Source organism: Xenia sp. Carnegie-2017, unplaced genomic scaffold, assembly GCF_021976095.1.
Source record: "Xenia sp. Carnegie-2017 unplaced genomic scaffold, XeniaSp_v1 HiC_scaffold_20, whole genome shotgun sequence".
NCBI classification, from domain to species: Eukaryota; Metazoa; Cnidaria; class Anthozoa; order Malacalcyonacea; family Xeniidae; genus Xenia; species Xenia sp. Carnegie-2017.
Window position 1 is genome coordinate 2964637 of NW_025813483.1, and position 20323 is coordinate 2984959.

Genomic DNA, 20323 nt, shown 5'->3' on the forward strand with positions numbered 1-20323 from the left:
GGCTTTTTGCCGTTTTACTTTTACAATAGAGCTTATTGCTTGGGAATAGGTCGTTAGGATGTTGGATACTCTATAGCAACAATCTACGGTATATGAGACAGTATCCTCCCCTGAAACTTCTTTTGTCACATAATTGTCAAGATATTTACTTTTACTTCTTATCCTAGTGGGTATCTTGAGTCTCTTTAGATGTCTCTGGAGAACTAATGTCTTCGTTAGTTGTTTTGGGGTTTCTTTCTTGCAATTTTGCTATTTGAGGTGCAAGTTCTTCATCATCTAGTTCTGGCAGTTCCCTGTTACCCTCCTTGAAGAACTCAACGCATCTTACACGCTCTAACTTGTTGATGTCAGGGTAGTATAGTAGATATGCTGGACTAATTTTATCACACCCTACGAAAATACCTTCTTTACGTCTAGGGTCTAACTTTTTTGAATTTTGTGAATAAACATAACAAACACAACCAAAAATGTGCATTTCGCTCGAGTCTGGTTTTGAGTCTGTAAACGCTTCGAACGGAGTTTTGTTCAACCTCGAATTAAAACAACGATTCCTAATATAAGCAGATGCCATGACGGCATATGTCCACATGGATTTTGGTAATTCCGCTTCTAGCAATAGACACCTAGCCATGTTAAATAAAGTTAACCACGATCTCTCAACTGTGCCGTTCTGGTTTGGCGAATATGGTGCACTAGTTTCATGCCTAATTTTGTTTTCTCTAAGAATCGATTTGAATTTCTCGCTTGTAAATTCAGCGCCGTTATCACTTCTTATGCGCTTCACATTTCCGTAAGGTGCAACATCTGCTAAAAACTGTATTAATGCTTGTGGTGTATTGCTTTTATGCTTAAGAAAATAGACCATATTCAATCCTGAATAATCATCCACAAACGACAATGCATATCTAAACCCTTCTCTCCCTTCCGGATCAATAGGACCTGCAAGATCCGTGTGAATAAACTCAAGAGGACCTCTCGCCTTTTTATCTTCCAGCTTACTTTTTTGTCTGACACATTTTACCTTGCGTACAAACCTCACACTCAACTTCCCTCAAGTCTGTGATTTTCATCCCCTTAACCACCTTCTCTAGTTTCCTAACATCCTTGTAGTTGCAGTGACCTAGAACCTTGTTCCACTCGTAAAGAGAACATGCATTTTTATTCGAAGATGATATGCTATTTACATAGTAAAGTTTGCCTTTTTGTCTTATTCCAAACGTTGTGCCATCAGGGCACTGTAAATGCTTATCGTGTTTATCTAATTTGACTTTTGCCCCCTTTTCTACGGCAGCATTTACTGAGAATATATTTTGATCGTAAGATGGAACATACAAGGCATTACTTAATAAGACATCCTGCACATTTCCATTCAACTCAAATAATTTAACTTTAGCAGTACCTTTACCGACTACTACGTTGGCTTTACTGCCATTTGCTAATTCAATACCATGCGCTTTACTATCAAATACTATTCATCTAAAATTTTGACTTACGTTTATAATGTGGCTTGTAGCTCCTGTGTCTAAAGCTCTCGTCCATTGTCTTTTTACCTCTTGAATCACAAGAGACAATTTTCTGTCGTCCAGACATTGGACCAACTCTGAAAAAGTGTCAGCCAGTTTTGAAGCTTCTGGTTCTTCTCTCTCACTTGCTGATTCAATAAATACGTCGTACAGTTTATGAAGACGCATATAGCCCAGGAATTTTACTTCCCTTAACTCGTATTTGCTTTCGCTTCCATCGAAAAGCAAACCTCTCCTGGGCCCATAACCTGTTGACTTCGAGTTACTCGCCATATCTCTTTTTGTAATATACTCTATACCTTCAGTAACAATCAAGAGTTAACTTAATGATCGAACTGATTTTTATTATTTTACACAGCAGTATTTATAGTCTTTATTACAAATAACAAATACTATTACTGGTCGGAATAGTTCCTCTATTTAAGCTATATATTGTACATAAGGAAATTTAACTAACGTCAATAACTGTTCCTCGGCTGTTAGCCGTGGGAACGAATACTTTGGTAAACCAAACTACGCACATACTATTTCCTTAACATGTTTCTGTGGTTTATGAGCACGACTTAACAAAATGTAAGACAAATTTTTTGAGCTTTTTTGTCATTTTCTAGATTTTCCAAAACATTTCAAGTGTTAGGCATGTTTTAAGAAACTTTAAAAGCATGCAAAGAAACACAATAAGTAAATTGTACATTTTATGGCATTTACATGAAATTTGCATGTCGATTACATACAGAATACTATAAACTGGTAATACCAGAATTTCCACAATATTTTACAGTGTGTAATGAATTTGTTTTTTAAATGTTCGCCTGGACACAGTCTCAATCTGCATTCTACACAACTAGAATGAATTTTTTGTTTTTTTTTTCTAGAAAACATGACTTACATGACATGTCCTATATTTTACATCATTTTTTTATTGAAAAGGAAGAATACTTGAAAAATTTCTCATGGTTCTCTTTACGATTAATTCTAGAAGGCAATCAGATCTTTTATTAGAAATGGGAATCTTTTTTAACTGCAAAGACTAAATTCCAGAACATTCTGCTTCATATATATTTCTATTGTACAGCTGTCTAAGTAGTCTTTGCATTCGAGTAGACTGCCTGCACAAACTTTGTGTGTCAGTTAGACAAATTGTTAAACAACTTCCTAAGTGATAATAAAACTCAGTACCTCCATTTTCGTTCCAACATGCAATGGCGTTGCTAAAGTGGGACCCGAAAAGGTAGCACGTGCCCCAAAAAAACTGTGCCCCCAAGTCCCCTTGGAATTTTATATGCATCATTCGAAATTGAAAAAGAAGCACATGGCATTAATGTAGCTGTTACGGACTTCGCATAACTTTACTGTAAAGGGAAGCATTCTATTAACTGTGTAGACTAGTTTGCGTTGCATTTACCCTTTCTAGGTTGTTAGCCGAGTGGTGAGGATTTTATTTTCTTAAAAATGAAAAAAACAAAACAATAATTCTAGAATAATTCAAGTGTTTAATGGGCAAGGAAGAACAAGTAATTTTGTGATGCATGTCATAAACCACATTGCACCATACCATGAGATCATGGACAAGTATACTCGTAGACTCAAACTTGTAAACTCAAAAATACAAATATAGCAATGACTAAAAGTAAGGCTCATGAAAATACTGCAATTCTGGAAGTATTATAATATGAAAACATTTCATTAAAATTAATAATCAATCTACCTAACGTTACAACACGAAGAATGTACAAATCCTCCAAGGTTTAACTGGGAAGTTAAAAAATTAAAACGATTCATGTTGTGATAAATATTTCAAAAATTTCCCAGTGCAGAAGCAATTTTTAGGGCAATTTCGCTAGCGACTGACGTGGTACAAATTTCGTGCCCCCTCCCCACTTGCAAAATCCTGGCGACGCCACTACCAAAATGTAGCGAAATGCCTAAATGCAGGATAACTAAAATGTCAAGTTGCGTTGTTTTCAGCTGCCATCCTTGATATTCATTTACACGTACAAGTAAAACTGTAACATTACGTCGCTATGTTTGATGTTCAAAATTTTAGTTGTCTATAAATTCAAATTAAAGAACCAATTTATGTTGATATTAATAATTTTGTGAACCTTAGATGCAGTCAAGAGAACAAATTAATAACTTCTACCTGCAAGAAATACTTAAAGATGTTGAAAAGAAACTTGTTGATCTTTTTATCCAAGAATGGAACACTCATTACAAAAAATCTCTAGGAGAATGGGAAAATACAAACGTCAGTGGTCAGAAGTTGCTAAAAATTGAAAAAACAAAAAGAAGACCTCATGACAAACACATTCTGTCAAAATTTCAAGATGGTGACACCAGTAAGTGGGATTGTACGACATTATTTGCAGCAATTTTGTTTTCCAACTCAGTTGGAACAAAACTAGACCCAAAATCTAAGGCTGCTGTGGACAAACTTCGTGATATAAGAAACAAATTTACCCATGATAATCCTGGAAGAGTATCTGATACCGAATTTGACAAAATGCTTTGTGATATTGAAAAGTCATTTAAAGATCTAGCATTTTCATTCACTGAAATTAATGAAATTAAATGTCAACGAAACAGATATAGTTCTTTTCAAGTACTTCCTTGCAAATCAAATCACGGCATCGTTAAACGTACAGAATTACTTAATCAAATCACAGCAGATCTCAATAACTTGCGCAGTACTAACAATAATGAACTAACATATTATTACATTTCTGGTAATCCTGGCAGTGGTAAATCTCAATTAGCTAGACAAATTTGTGAAGAAATGTATAACTCGTTTGACTGGGAAAAGAACACGACATTTGTGATGACACTCGACGGAAAAGATATCGACTCTCTTTTGAAAACTTATGCTGAACTTTATCAACGATTAAGCAATGATAAAACTGTCATTGAAAATATTCTGAAAGAAGCAAAAAGCAGCGAAGACAAAATCAAAGATTTTCAATTATTGCTGACACAACAACTGAAATCTTGGCAAACATGGTGGATTGTTGTAGATAATGTGGTTGAACTTCATAAAATTTATCCATTATTACCTCAAGTTGGTGATCATAGCTGGAAAAATGGTCAAATTATAGTAACTGTCCAAAATACAGATGCTATACCACCAGATGGAAATCTAAATAAACACATTTCAGTTAGTCATGGTATGAATGATGAAGAATGTCGACAACTTCTATCTGTCTTTTCTGATATTCATAATAAAGATGAAAAATTTTTAAAGGATGTATCAGACAAATTAGATCGTCAACCGTTGTTCCTGGCAAATGCTGCTTCCTACGTAGGTAGTGTAAAAAGTGTAAATCCGACATTCACGTGGGAGAAATATTTTCAAAAGTTGAATGAAGGAGAGCGACAGAACATGGATGGCTATTTTCAAAAAATAAACACAGCTTACTTAGGAATGAAAACTGTAATGTTATCAGTACAAAAAAATGCCGAAGAATCCATCTTGTTAGAACATGTTTTTAAACTTTTCTCAATAATATCTTTCGATCCCTTACCACAAGATGTTATAATACTATTTATTAAAAGCATTGATCCACAAAAATCTGCAGAAGATGTCTGTCTTCAATTAAAGCATTGTTCTTTATTCCTTCAAACGGAAAACAACGACATCCGCCTGCACAGTGTTGTACACGAAGCCATCAAAAATTATTCATCGCAGACCTTTGACTGTAAACAAAACGAAAATAATTCTAAAAAGTCTGCAGCTGATCTTGCCTGTCAAGTTGCTTGTGCACTAAATCATTTTGAAGACAGAGAAGATGAAATCAAAATAATTCCACATCTAATTAAATTCATAACAAATTCATCATTTCAACATTTCCTAAATAAGTTGATCGATGTAAAATCATCAAAAGAAAAACTTGATGAAAGAAATTGGAAATTTTCCAATTATTTTGTAGACGTTTTGGAAAGATTTTGCAACTATAAACTTGCAACAAAAGTACTTTATGAAATAACAGAAATTCAAACTAAAGTGCTAGGTGTTGATCATATTGATGTTTCATATTCATACGAGAAGCTGGCTTCATTGCTTTTGAGGAATGGAGAATATGACATTTCTAAAGATTTTCTAGAGCGAGCAATGGGAATTCAAGAAAAAACATTTGGACCTGACCATGTTATTATTGCGACAACGTACAACAATCTGGGTTCGGTTTACGATATTATGGGAGAGTACGAAAAAGCAAAAGATTTTAATGAACGAGCAATAAAAATTCAAACAAAAGCATTTGGACCTGAACATGTTAATATTGCGGCAATGTACAACAATCTGGGCTCGGTTTACAATAAAATGGGAAAGTACGAAAAAGCAAAAGATTTGTATGAAAAAGCGATAGAAATTCAAATAAAAGCATTTGGACCTGACCATGTTAACATTGGGATACTGTACAGCAATCTGGGTTCGGTTTACTTTAATATAGGAGAGTACGAAAAAACAAAAGATTTTTATGAACGAGCGATAGAAATTCAAAGAAAAACATTTGGACTTGACCATGTTGATATTGCGAAAATGTACAACAATCTGGGTTTGGCTTACAGTAAAATGGGAGAGTACGAAAAAGCAAAAGATTTTTATGAACGAGCGATGAAAATTCAAAAAAAAACATTTGGACTTGACCATGTTAATATTGTGCCAACGTACAACAATCTGGGTTGGGTTTACGACGATATGGGAGAGTACGAAAAAGCAAAAGCTTTTTATGAACGAGCGATAGAAATTCAAAGAAAAACATTTGGACCTGACCATGCTGATATTGCGAAAACGTACAGCAATCTGGGTTCAGTTTACAAAAATATGAGAGAGTACGAAAAAGGGAAAGATTTGTATGAACTAGCGATGAAAATTCAAAGAAAATTATTTGGACCTGACCATGTTAATATTGCGACAACGTACAACAATCTGGGTTTTGTTTACAATAATATGGAAGAGTACGAAAAAGCAAAAGAGTTTTATGAACGAGGGATGAAAATTGAAACAAAAACATTTGGACCTGACCATGTTAATATTGCGACAACGTACAACAATCTGGGTTTTGTTTACAATAATATGGAAGAGTACGAAAAAGCAAAGGATTTTTATGAACGAGCGATGAAAATTGAAACGAAAGCGTTTGGACCTGACCATATTAATATTTCGACAACGTACAGCAATCTGGGCTCAGTTTACAAAAATATCGGAGAGTACGAAAAAGCAAAAGATTTTTATGAACGAGCGATGAAAATTGAAACGAAAACATTTGGACCTGACCATGTTAATATTGCGACAACGTACAGCAATCTGGGTTTGGTTTACCATAATATGGGAGAGTACGAAAAAGCAAAAGATTTTTATGAACGAGTGAGAGAAATTCAAGTGAAAACATTTGGACCTGACCATGTTGATATAGCGACAACGTACAACAATCTGGGTTCGGTTTACGTTAATATGAGAGAGTACGAAAAGGCAAAAGATTTTTATGAACGAGCGAAAGAAATTGAAACAAAAGCATTTGGACCTGACCATGTTAATATTGCGCCAACGTACAACAATCTGGGTTCGGTTTATAGTAAAATGGGAGAGTACGAAAAAGCAAAAGATTTTTATGAACGAGCGATAGAAATTGAAACAAAGCATTTGGACCTGACCATGTTAATATTGCGACAATGTACAACAATCTGGGTTTAGTTTACAAAGATATGGTAGAGTACGACAAAGCAAAAGATTTTTTTGAACGAGCGATGAAAATTGAAACGAAAGCATTTGGACCTGACCATGTTAATATTGCGACAACGTACAACAATCTGGGTTCTGTTTATAATGATATGGGAGAGTACGAAAAAGCAAAAGATTTTTATGAACGAGCGATGAAAATTGAAACGAAAACATTTGGACCTGACCATGTTAATATTGCGCCAACGTACAACAATCTGGGTTCGGTTTATAGTAAAATGGGAGAGTACGAAAAAGCAAAAGATTTTTATGAACGAGTGATAGAAATTGAAACAAAAGCATTTGGACCTGAAAATGTTAATATTGCGACAATGTACAACAATCTGGGTTTAGTTTACAAAGATATGGTAGAGTACGACAAAGCAAAAGATTTTTTTGAACGAGCGATGAAAATTGAAACGAAAGCATTTGGACCTGACCATGTTAATATTGCGACAACGTACAACAATCTGGGTTCTGTTTACAATGATATGGGAGAGTACGAAAAAGCAAAAGATTTTTATGAACGAGCGATGAAAATTGAAACGAAAACATTTGGACCTGACCATGTAAATATTGCGCCAACGTACAACAATCTGGGTTCGGTTTACAATGATATGGAACAGTATGAAAAAGCAAAAGATTTTTATGAACGAGCGATGAAAATTCAAAGAAAAACATTTGGACCTGACCATGTTAATCTTGCGACAACGTACAACAATCTGGGTTTGGTTTACTTTTATATGGGAGAGTACCAAAAAGCAAAAGATTGTTATGAACGAGCGATGAAAATTGAAACGAAACATATGGACCTGACCATGTTAATATTGCGACAGCGTACTGTAATCTGGGTTCAGTTTACAATGCTATGGGAGAGTACGAAAAAGCAAAAGATTTTTATGAACGAGCGATAGAAATTCAAACAAAAACATTTGGACCTGACCATATTAATATTGCCACAACGTACAACAATCTGGGTTTGGTTTACTTTTATATGGGAGAGAACGAAAAAGCAAAAGATTTTTATGAACGAGCGATGAAAATTCAAAGAAAAACACTTGGACCTGACCATGTTAATATTGCGGCCATGTACAACACTCTGGGTATGGTTTACTTTTTTATGGGAGAGTACGAAAAAGCAGAAGATTTTTATGAACGAGCGATGAAAATTGAAACGAAAACATTTCGACCTGACGATGTTAATATTGCGACAAAGTACAGCAATCAACCTTGATTTGGGGAGTAACACTTTAATTGTCATGACAATGTTTGTTTGTTTTTTTACTTTGGAGAAAATATTTATTTAATGATTGATTCAATAATACTTTATTATAGTTCAAACTATAAAGGCAATGTAAAGTAAAAGTTATTAATAACCTGAAGAAGAAAAAGCGGGATATCATTGCCATAGCATTGGCAGAAGTGAAAATGACACATTTAACTGCCCGACTACCAGATTTGTTGCTATCGCAAGGGGGGATTGCTGCCCCGACCCCTTATCTGGAAAAATTGCAGGGCTGAAAACGTAGTGACATCCATTGGAGCCACCTCCGTGTACAGCATTCTAGGTGGTTTCATACATACGTTATGATTGGGTGATTAGAATGATAGTCAAAGAAATTTTACATGTGTGTCTTTAACTTTTAGCTTTGCGTTGGCAAGGTTTATTTCGCCATGTGTAGAGTTTTCTTTCTATCTGAAGGCCTGTTTACACGTTCCGATTTGTCAGATCCTATTGTTTCGGTTCTGTCTTTTGATTGCTTGTTCAGACGGTCAGATAGTTGTGTTGATATTTAGATACGTTTAGATATTTATAATCTTGAGAGCAGCCATTTGTGTTGTCCATTTATCGATATATTTGCGTACTTTTCTTCTTGTTTCCAAGTCTTTTTCAAACATATATAATTTGGCTATTCATTATATTCTAGGCTAGTTCTATCCTCTTTTTTAGATTGACGGATCCGACTATCGGAGACTAACTTTAAATGTGCTCACACGATCCGTTTTTAGGATCGGACAAAACCGGATCCGACAAATCGGATCGAGTGAACGGGCCTTTCAAACGTGCCATACCTTATTTGGTATACATGCAAACAAAGGCACGCGTTCTGAAAGTCGACGGTTGATTTCCGGCGAAAAATAACTCCCGTGCTTTACATCTTATTTCATTTCACGTTTCAAATAATTTTAAAGATAAATTCATTACCATTTCGAACGAAAACAATTTTTTGATTCTTTTAAATGTCTTGATGGTTTTGATTCTTTTAAATGTCTTGATGGTTTTGATTCTTTTAAATGTCTTGATGGTTTTGATTCTTTTAAATGTCTTGATGGTTTTGATTCTTTTAAATGTCTTGATGGTTTTGATTCTTTTAAATGTCTTGATGGTTTTGATTCTTTTAAATGTCTTGATGGTTTTGATTCTTTTGAGTCTTTAAATTGCTTTTTGATTAAAAGTATGATACTTTGTTTACTCAAACGATCGATCGAACGCATGTTTACAAACGTAGAAGCGGACTACATTATAAAACTGTAGTTTTGTTTCCATTATTTCCTTTATAACATTTTGATAGAACCTTTTTTTCGATGATTCTGTGCGATTGCGATAAAATGATGAAAAGTTATCGCAAAGGGCAAACGTTTCATCATATTCATAATTCATATTTCATGGTTGAACTCGCACCATGCGTTTAAATTATTTTTGACGTTTTGTTAAATCCACACCGATATTTCAAGTAATAATAAAAGCTCGAACGAAATACATGCTTAATACATAAATACATAAATACATAAATACATAAATACATGCTTACACTATATTTTTCTCACCGTGCGATCATAGAGTGCAAGATAAAATATGTGAACCGAGCTGGCTAAATACGGCAAGGTGAATCCATTTCATGTGTTTTTCGCCAAACGAGATATATGTAATTGATGTCGGTAATCACTCGATTTTGATATATACTGTATAACGTTGTTTAGGCCGCATATCTTTTCGGATTTCAGACATTTAGAATCAAATAGAAACTTACAGGAGTTCCGAAAGGTTCTACCTTATTGTGATTGTTCTTCCCCCCTCATTCCGTAAAAATCCCCCCGGAAATGTTAACAGACAGACACAAATCGAGATTTTACCTCTATATAGGTCGAGTAGAGGAATGGGCCGAGACATGTCATTCTATACTATGTATGATTCTGTGCGATTGCGATAAAATGATGAAAAGTTATCGCAAAGGGCAAACGTTTCATCATATTCATAATTCATATTTCATGGTTGAACTCGCACCATGCGTTTAAATTATTTTTGACGTTTTGTTAAATCCACACCGATATTTCAAGTAATAATAAAAGCTCGAACGAAATACATGCTTAATACATAAATACATAAATACATAAATACATAAATACATGCTTACACTATATTTTTCTCACCGTGCGATCATAGAGTGCAAGATAAAATATGTGAACCGAGCTACTAAATACGGCAAGGTGAATCCATTTCATGTGTTTTTCGCCAAACGAGATATATGTAATTGATGTCGGTAATCACTCGATTTTGATATATACTGTATAACGTTGTTTAGGCCGCATATCTTTTCGGATTCCAGACATTTAGAATCAAATAGAAACTTACAGGAGTTCCGAAAGGTTCTACCTTATTGTGATTGTTCTTCCCCCCTCATTCCGTAAAAATCCCCCCGGAAATGTTAACAGACAGACACAAATCGAGATTTTACCTCTATATAGGTCGAGTAGAGGAATGGGCCGAGACATGTCAAGATTAGTGTGCTGCCACGCATCAGCGTGGCAGCAAAAAATCCCAGCAGTGGCGCAGGATACTTGTTAATTGGGGGCACAAATTCATATATGCATGTCTTAATCCATTGAAAACAATGGATTTCAAAGGAACTTAATGTGGCAGAACATGAATTTATGAATATGTGCCTCCTACCCAAAATAAAGAGTCTGCTATGTCATTTATTCCCAGGGCATCTTGAAGAGCTCTGGCATTATGTGTAACAGTTAGTATTTCATTTTGCAAGGAACTTCTTATTTTTTTCCAAAACATTATTTGAACATTAGAGAAATTGTGTACAAACTATAAAAAGTTTATATTACGAATATATTTCTAAAGCAACACCTTCCTTTAAAGTATGTATTCATGTTCAGGAGTGAATGACATGACCAGACATTTTTGGCTAATGTCTTTATAACTGATAAGAACGGTAAATGAGTCATTTCTACTAGTGTCTTTACTACTGATATGGATAGTAATGAGTCATTTTCATTGCTATGACATTCATGTCTAGCTTTTGCTTTAGCTTATACTTTACATTGCTTTGAAACTGATTCTCCCAACTACACAATTCTTTTAAATACAAATTATATTTTGCCATTCATCACAGTGAACAGAAATTTTTATATTTACACAGCAAAGCCAGTGTTTGAGCTTTTTAGAAAACTTACTAAGCACTATAAATTTTTTATGTAAATAATGTACATGTTAAGATTTTTCATATTAAACAACAAAAAGAACCAAACAAACACTCCATTTAAACCTTTGTCTACAGAAATTGAAAATACAACTGTTGCTGGTCAGCTAAAGGAGAAAAAAAACGTACCCAAAAGCCAGGGCTAACAAAGCATCTTATTCCTTGAAATGGAGCCACAAATCAATTCCTTTCAGTAAAGACTAAACACAATAAAAATCCTTTGCTGACAAGCGTTTTGATAGATCTGGCATTGGTGACCACCCGACAATGTAATTTATCTTTATGTATGTTTTAGGTAGTGATGTAGCCAAGAAAAATGGAGCTTTTACTCTAATTATGTGTGTCTGGCCCATATTTACTGTTGTCATCTTATATGTAGTTTAGTGAGTAACGAAAAAGTAATTGAACAACAAAATATTTATTTTCATAGCACTGGTAGACTTGCTATACGCTACGAGTTGTCATGGTGTTATTAAAGGACTGAATTATGATATCTTCCTTTGATTCTTATTTTTTTATTTTCCGTAAATTATACACGTATTTAATAAAATATACATTTAAGTTGATTTATCCAAAGGGGAACCCCCACGGTCTGGGGATCTAAGTTCTTGATACAGGGTGTTTCAAAAAAAGTTAATTCACTTTTTACTTGCTGATGTGTGTAAATTACTGAATAAATAACTGTAGTTTTAAATATTTAAAAAGAGTTCTAGGTACTAGCTATGGAATGCTATGTTGTTTGTTGAGATTTGGAAGGAAAATGAGTGAGATGTAAGCGCGTTAAACAATTTTGGTCAAAATCACAGTCTTTCACCTTTGAGCATTTTTCCATCAACATGAAAGGTGCTTCACTTTGATTTTGCTGGTTTGTTGACTGACTATCACATATTTCATGGTGATGTCTCATTTTTCAACCTTGACAATATTTGAAATTATCTTACATTTACAATTTCCATGATTCAGCAAAAATTGATCCTCAAGGATTCATTTTTTATCATTTTCGCACACTATTTTGAACATAAACGACGCAGCATTTATTAAAATGACATTCAGATTAAGACTGTCTATTTCTGTGCCAAGGTATTTATAAACTTTCTTTATATTGTAAGTTCTCAACACCTAACTAAAGGATTGTATCACATTAGCCAAGTCGTTGAAATATATTAGGAATAACAAAGGGCCCAGAATAGAAACTTGTGGGTTTCCTGTGAGACTTTCTTCTTCCTGTGATATAAATCTTCATATTATAAAGCGAATATGTAACAAAACAGAGACGCAAAGCTTTAGAAACTGAGGTAGACCCAAAGATGGACAAAAACATGGACAAAAAGGTAACACAAATAAAGGCAAAAAGATATACAAAAAGATACACAAAAGATTGACAAAAAGACGAAGACTAATGGAAACAAAAAGGTAGACACAAAAGTAGACGTAAAGACTAAAGCCAGACAAAAACATTATAATGTGCAAGGATTGTCGTTTCACAAAAAGATAAATTACTATGTTTTTATTTGATTTTAGACATATGTACCAACAAACTGAAAACAGTTAAACATGTTTCGGAAGAAAAAGAATGGACGATATCAACCATCGTATCTAGCAAATTTTCAGGCTATCTGACAAACATCCCCATTTTCATGTCGACGACGGCAAGCACAGAAACAAGATTGGCCATTTCTTACAACTGTGCATGTCGCACATGGCATGAAATTGGAAATATTGACTGCAGTAAGAAAATTTGGATTTTTATAATTTGTTTTTTTTTGATAAAGATAAATTCCATGTTTTTATTCCACATGATTTTTACATTAAAAAATGTCGAAATTTGGGCGTTTCATAATGGCGTAATTTTATTCATCTGTAAAGAAAATGAAATTGTGTAAAGTTACAATAGCTAATTTAAACACCTGAGATAAACATAACTTTCTTATGAGTTTATTTTGTTGCTGTAAAAATCTTACCATTATAAATCGTTGGTTAAAAGTGACTTGTCTTTCGAACATGCAGCTGTCGAGACAAGAATCGTGATCTAAGAAAGAAAAATGCTCAGGAAAACGTTTTAAAACAGCCAAAGGCCAATAAACTGCATTTGACTTGGAGACACTGGAGATTGAAACGTCGCTAAAGAACAAAATCTTTTGAGTTCCCATTCATAGCTTGCCATGTAAACGGCCTGGTGGACTCACAATATATATACGTCTTGTAAAATTACTGTCAAAAACGATGAAGGAGGAAAAAGATATTTACCATCTTAATATTTCCTCAGTTATAAAGCAGTTCTGACGAAGTAGAATATCAATTCGTAGATGGCTCAGCCTCAAGGGAATGGTGAACGAAAGCCAAATACGTTTTTATCGTGGTCAATAATCAATTTCTTTATTTACATAAGTCCTCCATCATGGTGAATTAAAACCACAAACATTTGTTCTATGTTTCTCGATCGCATTAACAGAAAATGTTCACGTCTAAAATAAAGCAAAGAATTAACATTAACAAAAACGAAAACTTCATAAGAAGACGTATATTTAGGTCACACATTTTGCATAAAGATATTAATGTCGTTTACATTTCACACTTCAATCAAAGAGAGAGTTCTCTCCTAACACGAATATCAAAAATCACATCTACCTGAACATGTTATAAAAAAAGTCAAGATATATTTTGCTTTCGGCAAATATTCTTCGTGTATGTAGGAAGGTAGAGATTTAAATAACGCATTGAAAGTAATAATGACCCCTTAATAATGCCTCAGTCATGTCTCAGTCATATGTGAACCAGGCGTAAGGAGAAAATTCTTTAAGTCGTTGTAAGGGTAAGGTTCTTTTCAAACGTCGCATTTTACATGAACCAAATGCATTAAAAACAAAAAAATTGAGAAAAAAATCCTCGATATCTTTTGTTTTAAATGCATTCGGCTCATGTAAAATTCGACGTTTCAAACAGGCCTAAATTAAATAGTTAACTCAATGACATAAAAAGCACTTAAAAAATGGCGGTATTTTCCGAGAACTCGAATATTCGTTAACCGCCTGAACGTACATTTCGAGATTAATGTTTCTCATTATTTAAAATTTTCTGATGAGGAACAGGGCTAATTTTGAAAAAATATAAGCAAATAACATAATGGAAAGGAAAAATTATTTGCTTGTTGATTCATAGAGAGAGTTCTCTCCTAACACGAATATCAAAAATCACATTTACCTGAAGATGTAATCGAAATAGTGAAAGATATATTTCGCTTTCGACAAATATTCTTCGTGTATGTAGGAAGGTAGAGATTGAAATTACGCATTGAAAGTTTGAGTTGATCTTAAAATATGCCCCAAGTTGCGGAAAGCGTGTGTTTTCTGATTGGTCAGTTCTTAGGCGTGTACTTAATTCTACTGGTATTTGGCAATCGTCAATCATAAAAAAGCAAATCTTTACGTACTCATCAAGTGCCTATTTTTTAGAAATTATCATTATATAAAGAATGTTTCAATGATACATCCTGTATAATTATTAAAAGGAAACTTGAAAATGTTATAAGCACATTAAACAAACAATTGTCGAATGCGTCAGTAACCAACCTGGTGAAACGGTAAATGAATTGAAGAAATAAAAATTTTATTAACATTAAAGTTGTTTAAAAGTCACTATTTGTTATTCGGCTTATTTTGATATCTATGTTGCATGCTTCCGTCTATGCTTAATTAATCTTTAGCTTGCATCTGTCTGTTGATATCAAAAATAATGAGTTACAATGAAACAATGTTAGTGGTCCAAAAACAAGAATATTGTACGAATAATAGAAATGACATTGTTTAGTACATCCAAAGAAGTTAAGTCAATTGAGCAAAAAAATATTTCTTGTGATCATTTATGTACATTTATACCTGTATTAGATGGCAATCTTTGATAGAATAGCGAAATGGTGATCCATTATGATCCATTATAAATTACTGAAACTCCAAAACCCTTTAACACATTTGTGCTATAAAAATATGAATGTTTAAATAACAAAGTTTAACCATGGGCGGCCCAAAATATCACTGAAATTGTATAAACCAACGATAACTCGCCTCATTTCATCGTAACAGACCGTGCCCCACAAACTATGAATTGATTGATTGTATCTATATTATATATTTACCTAAAAAATATATTAATAAATAATAAAAACAAATACATAAATGAATATATAATATAGATACAATTAAGCAATACAAAGTTTGCGGGGCGCGGTCTGTTACAATGGAATGGGGCAAGTTATCGTTGCTTTATACAATTTAAGTGATTTTTTGGGCCGCCTTTGGTTTAACCTCACAAAGTTAAATCTATAACAAATGTGCTTCGCCAAGAAAATGCTCTAGTGAAAAATGTGAAATCTCTATTTCATTAAGATTTTAACGATGATAATATATCATCAACATTTGGTGGTTATATTGTTTACCTCTGACTGACCATAACTTCCTTCAATTGTTTTTTGAAAGTCTCTTAATGTCATTCCATATTCCATATTTGTTTTAACTTCTTTAGTTTAAATATATCAGGACAATCCAGTGATATACAGCTCAGTTGTTCATCTCTAGCCCCACAACACTAAAAACATATCTACAATATGAAAAAAAATTAAATTTCATGACAAAGACAAACCATAATTATTAGGTTATTTATTATGCATACTTCTTTAAGATGACTGTATTTTCTTTCCCAGTTCCCCACTCTACTTGCCAGAGTAAAGACAGACTTTTGAGGGTTGCTACGACAACTTTGACACAAACCGTGCTGTGTTAATTGTTCACATACAGGACAGCGTAGAGTTGTAAAAAAAAAGAGAAATCGAACGCTAAAATGTTCAAATAAATTAAACTAAGCTGCTACAAAATAAACTGCTCCGACTGCCACGCCTCCTATATCGGGGAAACTGGCAGGAACTTAAACATAAGACTTACTGAACACAAACGAGCTACTAAGAAACAAGACAAAACTAATCACATTGCCGAACATCACCGAATCACAAAGCACAACATTGACTGGGACTTGGTAAAATGCATTACTTACAGTATTGACTATAGACAACGGCTTACATTAGAAAGTTGGTATACCAACTTGGAACAAACACCTCTGAACAGATCACAGCAATTACCGGCACCTTACAAACGACTTATTCACAATACAAACGATCAACTAAAAACATTACACTTCACACTAAATCACAATGAAAATACACAATTGACACCCACACATTACAACAAAAAACATCACACCTAAATCACACATCACTACTAAAAATGAAATATTTCACTTCACACTAATCCTCAATGACAATACACATTTCCTGTACACACAATACAATGACGTAAGAACCAGATAACAATACGGCTAACCTGACGTTTACTCCTCATTTGACTCTGAAGATGACTACCGCTAAGGTTGTCGAAACGCCAGTCAAAAACAACAAAAACAGTCCTTCTAAGGACTTTATTAACCTGGACGATCATCATTTACAAACATGTAACAAATAGCTTTGGGGGCTGTTCACATGAGCCCAGCTAACCGGGATTCAGCGAGACGTGAAATGATTTTGAGATATTGAAAGGAGTAAAAACTTTAAACGCAAAACTTACAATCTTTCTTATAAGTCATGAGTCATTTTAGTTGTAATTTTCAAATCTGGCCTAATTATTTGTTTTCATTTTAAAGGTTTTGTGAATTTGCAAATTCAGAACATAGGGAAATTGCTTAAATAAGTTTTTTGTTGTGAAGGAATTAATCTTTTCCATTTGCTAAAATGATTAAACGCTTCGCTGAATCCCGGCTACCCGGGTTCATATGAACAGGCCCTTGGTGAGTTGATCTTGAACGATGTAACAAGTTTCGCACGATCAAAGGCTTATAATCGTGATGAAAGCATTTTACAATAAAAGCTTTCAAATTACGAGGCCTACACTAAGACCAGTTCATTATTCCATGTAACTCATACTTCAGTATTCGTCAGTAAAAAGACAGAATTTACCTTTCTTCATACAACGTTAAAGTGAGTAATTTTCTGTTGAAGTAAAACACACGAATTTAAACATGTTAACGTTTCTTTAATTGACGTCATAACTAAATTATTATTGTGATTGGCTCCTTAGAAGCATGTCACCTTTCACAAAGACAACAAGTAATCCTTCATTGCGTTTTTAAAGCCTGTTTCAAACATCGCATTTTGCATGCACCGAATGTATTTAAGACAAAAGATAATAAGGAATATTATCTCAATGCAAAAATTGACATTAATAATGTATTACACTCCTATTGTCATAAGTATATATGCATCATGTATGTTGACTGTTGACATACTTCCCAGTCTCAGTGACAACGTCTTTGAATTTTATGACATTGTGTCAACATGGACTTTAATGTCGTGCAACGCACTCGTTTATAAAGTAAAGATCAATAAAGATTAAGCTTGAAAACTTTTTTCAATTTATGTGGTAGTAATCAATAATGAAGTTTTTTGCATATCGTTTGAAAAAGTGATGTACAATTGTTTTCATTTTAGCTAGAGCGATGTGTAAATTGCACATTGCACACCGTTAATTGGCACACTGATATTAAAACACCTGTATTGAGTCTTGAGAAAGAATTCAAAGAAAAAATCAAAGAAACTATTGATGAAAGAAATAAAGTGATGTAAGTTTCTATCTTGTGATGTTTAATGATTTAACTTTATATTTTTATAAATTTCAAATAAACTTGCAGTCAAAGTGAGTTGGAGACAATGGAAAAATCTCTTTCACCCGAAGACTTTAAAGAATTTTCTCAAAGTATTTTGTCACAATGCAAGCAACCGCAGTGTGAAGCAACAATAAACCAAGGTTTTGATGAATTTTTTTTAACTTATTTTAAGTTATAATCATATAATAAAATATTTCTATTTTTTCTGTTTTAGATGTGGACGTGGATCTAAACATGCGCCCAATGCATTTAAAACAAAAGATAATGATAAAATTCCTTATTATCTTTTGTCTTAAATACATTCGGCACATGTAAAATGCGATGTTTGAAACAGGCCTTAAAAACGCATTGAAGGATTACTTGTTGTCTTTGTGAAAGGTGACATGCTCCTAAGGAGCCAATAACAATAATAATTTTAGTTATGACGTCAATTAAAGAAACGTTAACATGTTTAAATTCGTGTGTTTTAACTTCAACAGAAAATTACTCACTTTAACGTTGTAGGAAGAAAGGTAAATTTTGTCTTTTTACTGACGAATACTGAAGTATGAGTTACATGGAATAATGAACTGGTCTTAGTGTAGGCCTCGTAATTTAAAAGCTTTTACTGTCAAATGCTTTCATCACGATTATAAGCCTTTGATCGTGCGAAACTTGTTACATCGTTAAAGATCAACTCACTAAAGCTATTTGTGCAATGAAGGTGAATGTTCTACCGTTTAAATAGTCAAACAAAAAACATATTACAATTTGCTCATTCTCAATATATCTGATTAAGAATTTAAAAACGCAAACTAACGTCATATGCAGAGTTATTCATCATGAAATCTCATACATGTGTTTCATATTTTCTTATATTGTAGATCCCACAAGAATGGAGTTGAGAAAGTCCCTTTACCCCCTGTGTCATTCACTTCAATTACTCTTACTAGTTTGTCATTACTCATATGTCATGGTGATTCATGGCCAAGAATGTTCATTTGTAGTTTGGATTCTTTGTTGATGTCAGTTGTTTGTTCATATAATGATGATGGGCCCCATTGTTATATGAACCAACCTACAGGTGGTCAACTGATACTCACAGAAGATCAACTCTGCACTAAGCATTCTTTGATTAATGACAAAACTAGGGTATTGAAGGGCGGTCCCTTTTCCTTCGCTTGAAGTTACCATAACAGTGCATTGTGAATTGTAGTCTATCGAAATGGCGATTCATCATATCAGTAGCTTCTTTATTGGTTGATGATGCTCCTTACTTCGTGTATGGAATGGTATCGACATGTTGAATGGACATCGCATAACGGCATATGTACGTATGAACAATTACATTAAAGTGATTGCACTATAAAAATGGACTACATTCTACGAAGATGGAAAACAAGCGAGTGGAAAAACACAATCTATATCTTGTGGTTTGTAAGTTGAGTAGTTACAAGTGCTAAAATTAACTTTTATGAGTAACTGCATGAGATAGTTGAAAAGGATCCTGATGGTCTATTTTTATAATTTGAAACTTAACCATGAAAAACACCCAACTTAAAAAAAGTGTCAATAAAAGATGTCACTTGCTGTGAGAAAATAGCTGGCTTTCACTCGCTACTTTTTAGTAATTTTATTTAACGTTTATTAAGAAAATTGCAATGATGCAAGTAGGGTTCATTGAATTACTAAGATAAAAATTTTACAATTAATTTCAACGATACAACGTAAAAACTACGCGGTGAAAAAAAGGAAGAGACCGAACAAGTCGCCTGGATCAAACTGACCAGGACAACCCTTGGAAATCAGGTATTAAAGTTTTGTTCTTTCAATAGATTTAATTTCTGTTTTTGTTCCTTCATTATGCTGATATTTATAACGTGTTTTTTGTAGAGTAGCTATGTCTGTAG

The 20323-nt window shown here is 33.7% G+C and overlaps 1 protein-coding gene and 1 long non-coding RNA gene across 2 annotated transcripts; one reads left to right on the plus strand and one right to left on the minus strand.

The window, feature by feature from the left end:
* The first annotated feature begins 5371 nt into the window (after positions 1-5371).
* LOC124442883 (kinesin light chain-like) lies at positions 5372-9091 on the plus strand. Its single transcript, XM_046993405.1, has 2 exons — positions 5372-5695; positions 8088-9091. Exons 1-2 carry the CDS (start codon positions 5629-5631, stop codon positions 8468-8470), a joined length of 450 nt encoding a protein of 149 aa, XP_046849361.1. The 5' UTR covers positions 5372-5628; the 3' UTR covers positions 8471-9091.
* A 4083-nt stretch (positions 9092-13174) lies between these two features.
* Positions 13175-14034, minus strand: LOC124442888. Its single transcript, XR_006947414.1, has 3 exons — positions 13977-14034; positions 13691-13850; positions 13175-13587 (listed from the first exon to the last, which is right to left on the minus strand). It is a non-coding gene; the product is annotated as an uncharacterized LOC124442888 (long non-coding RNA).
* Between the last annotated feature and the right edge of the window lie 6289 nt (positions 14035-20323).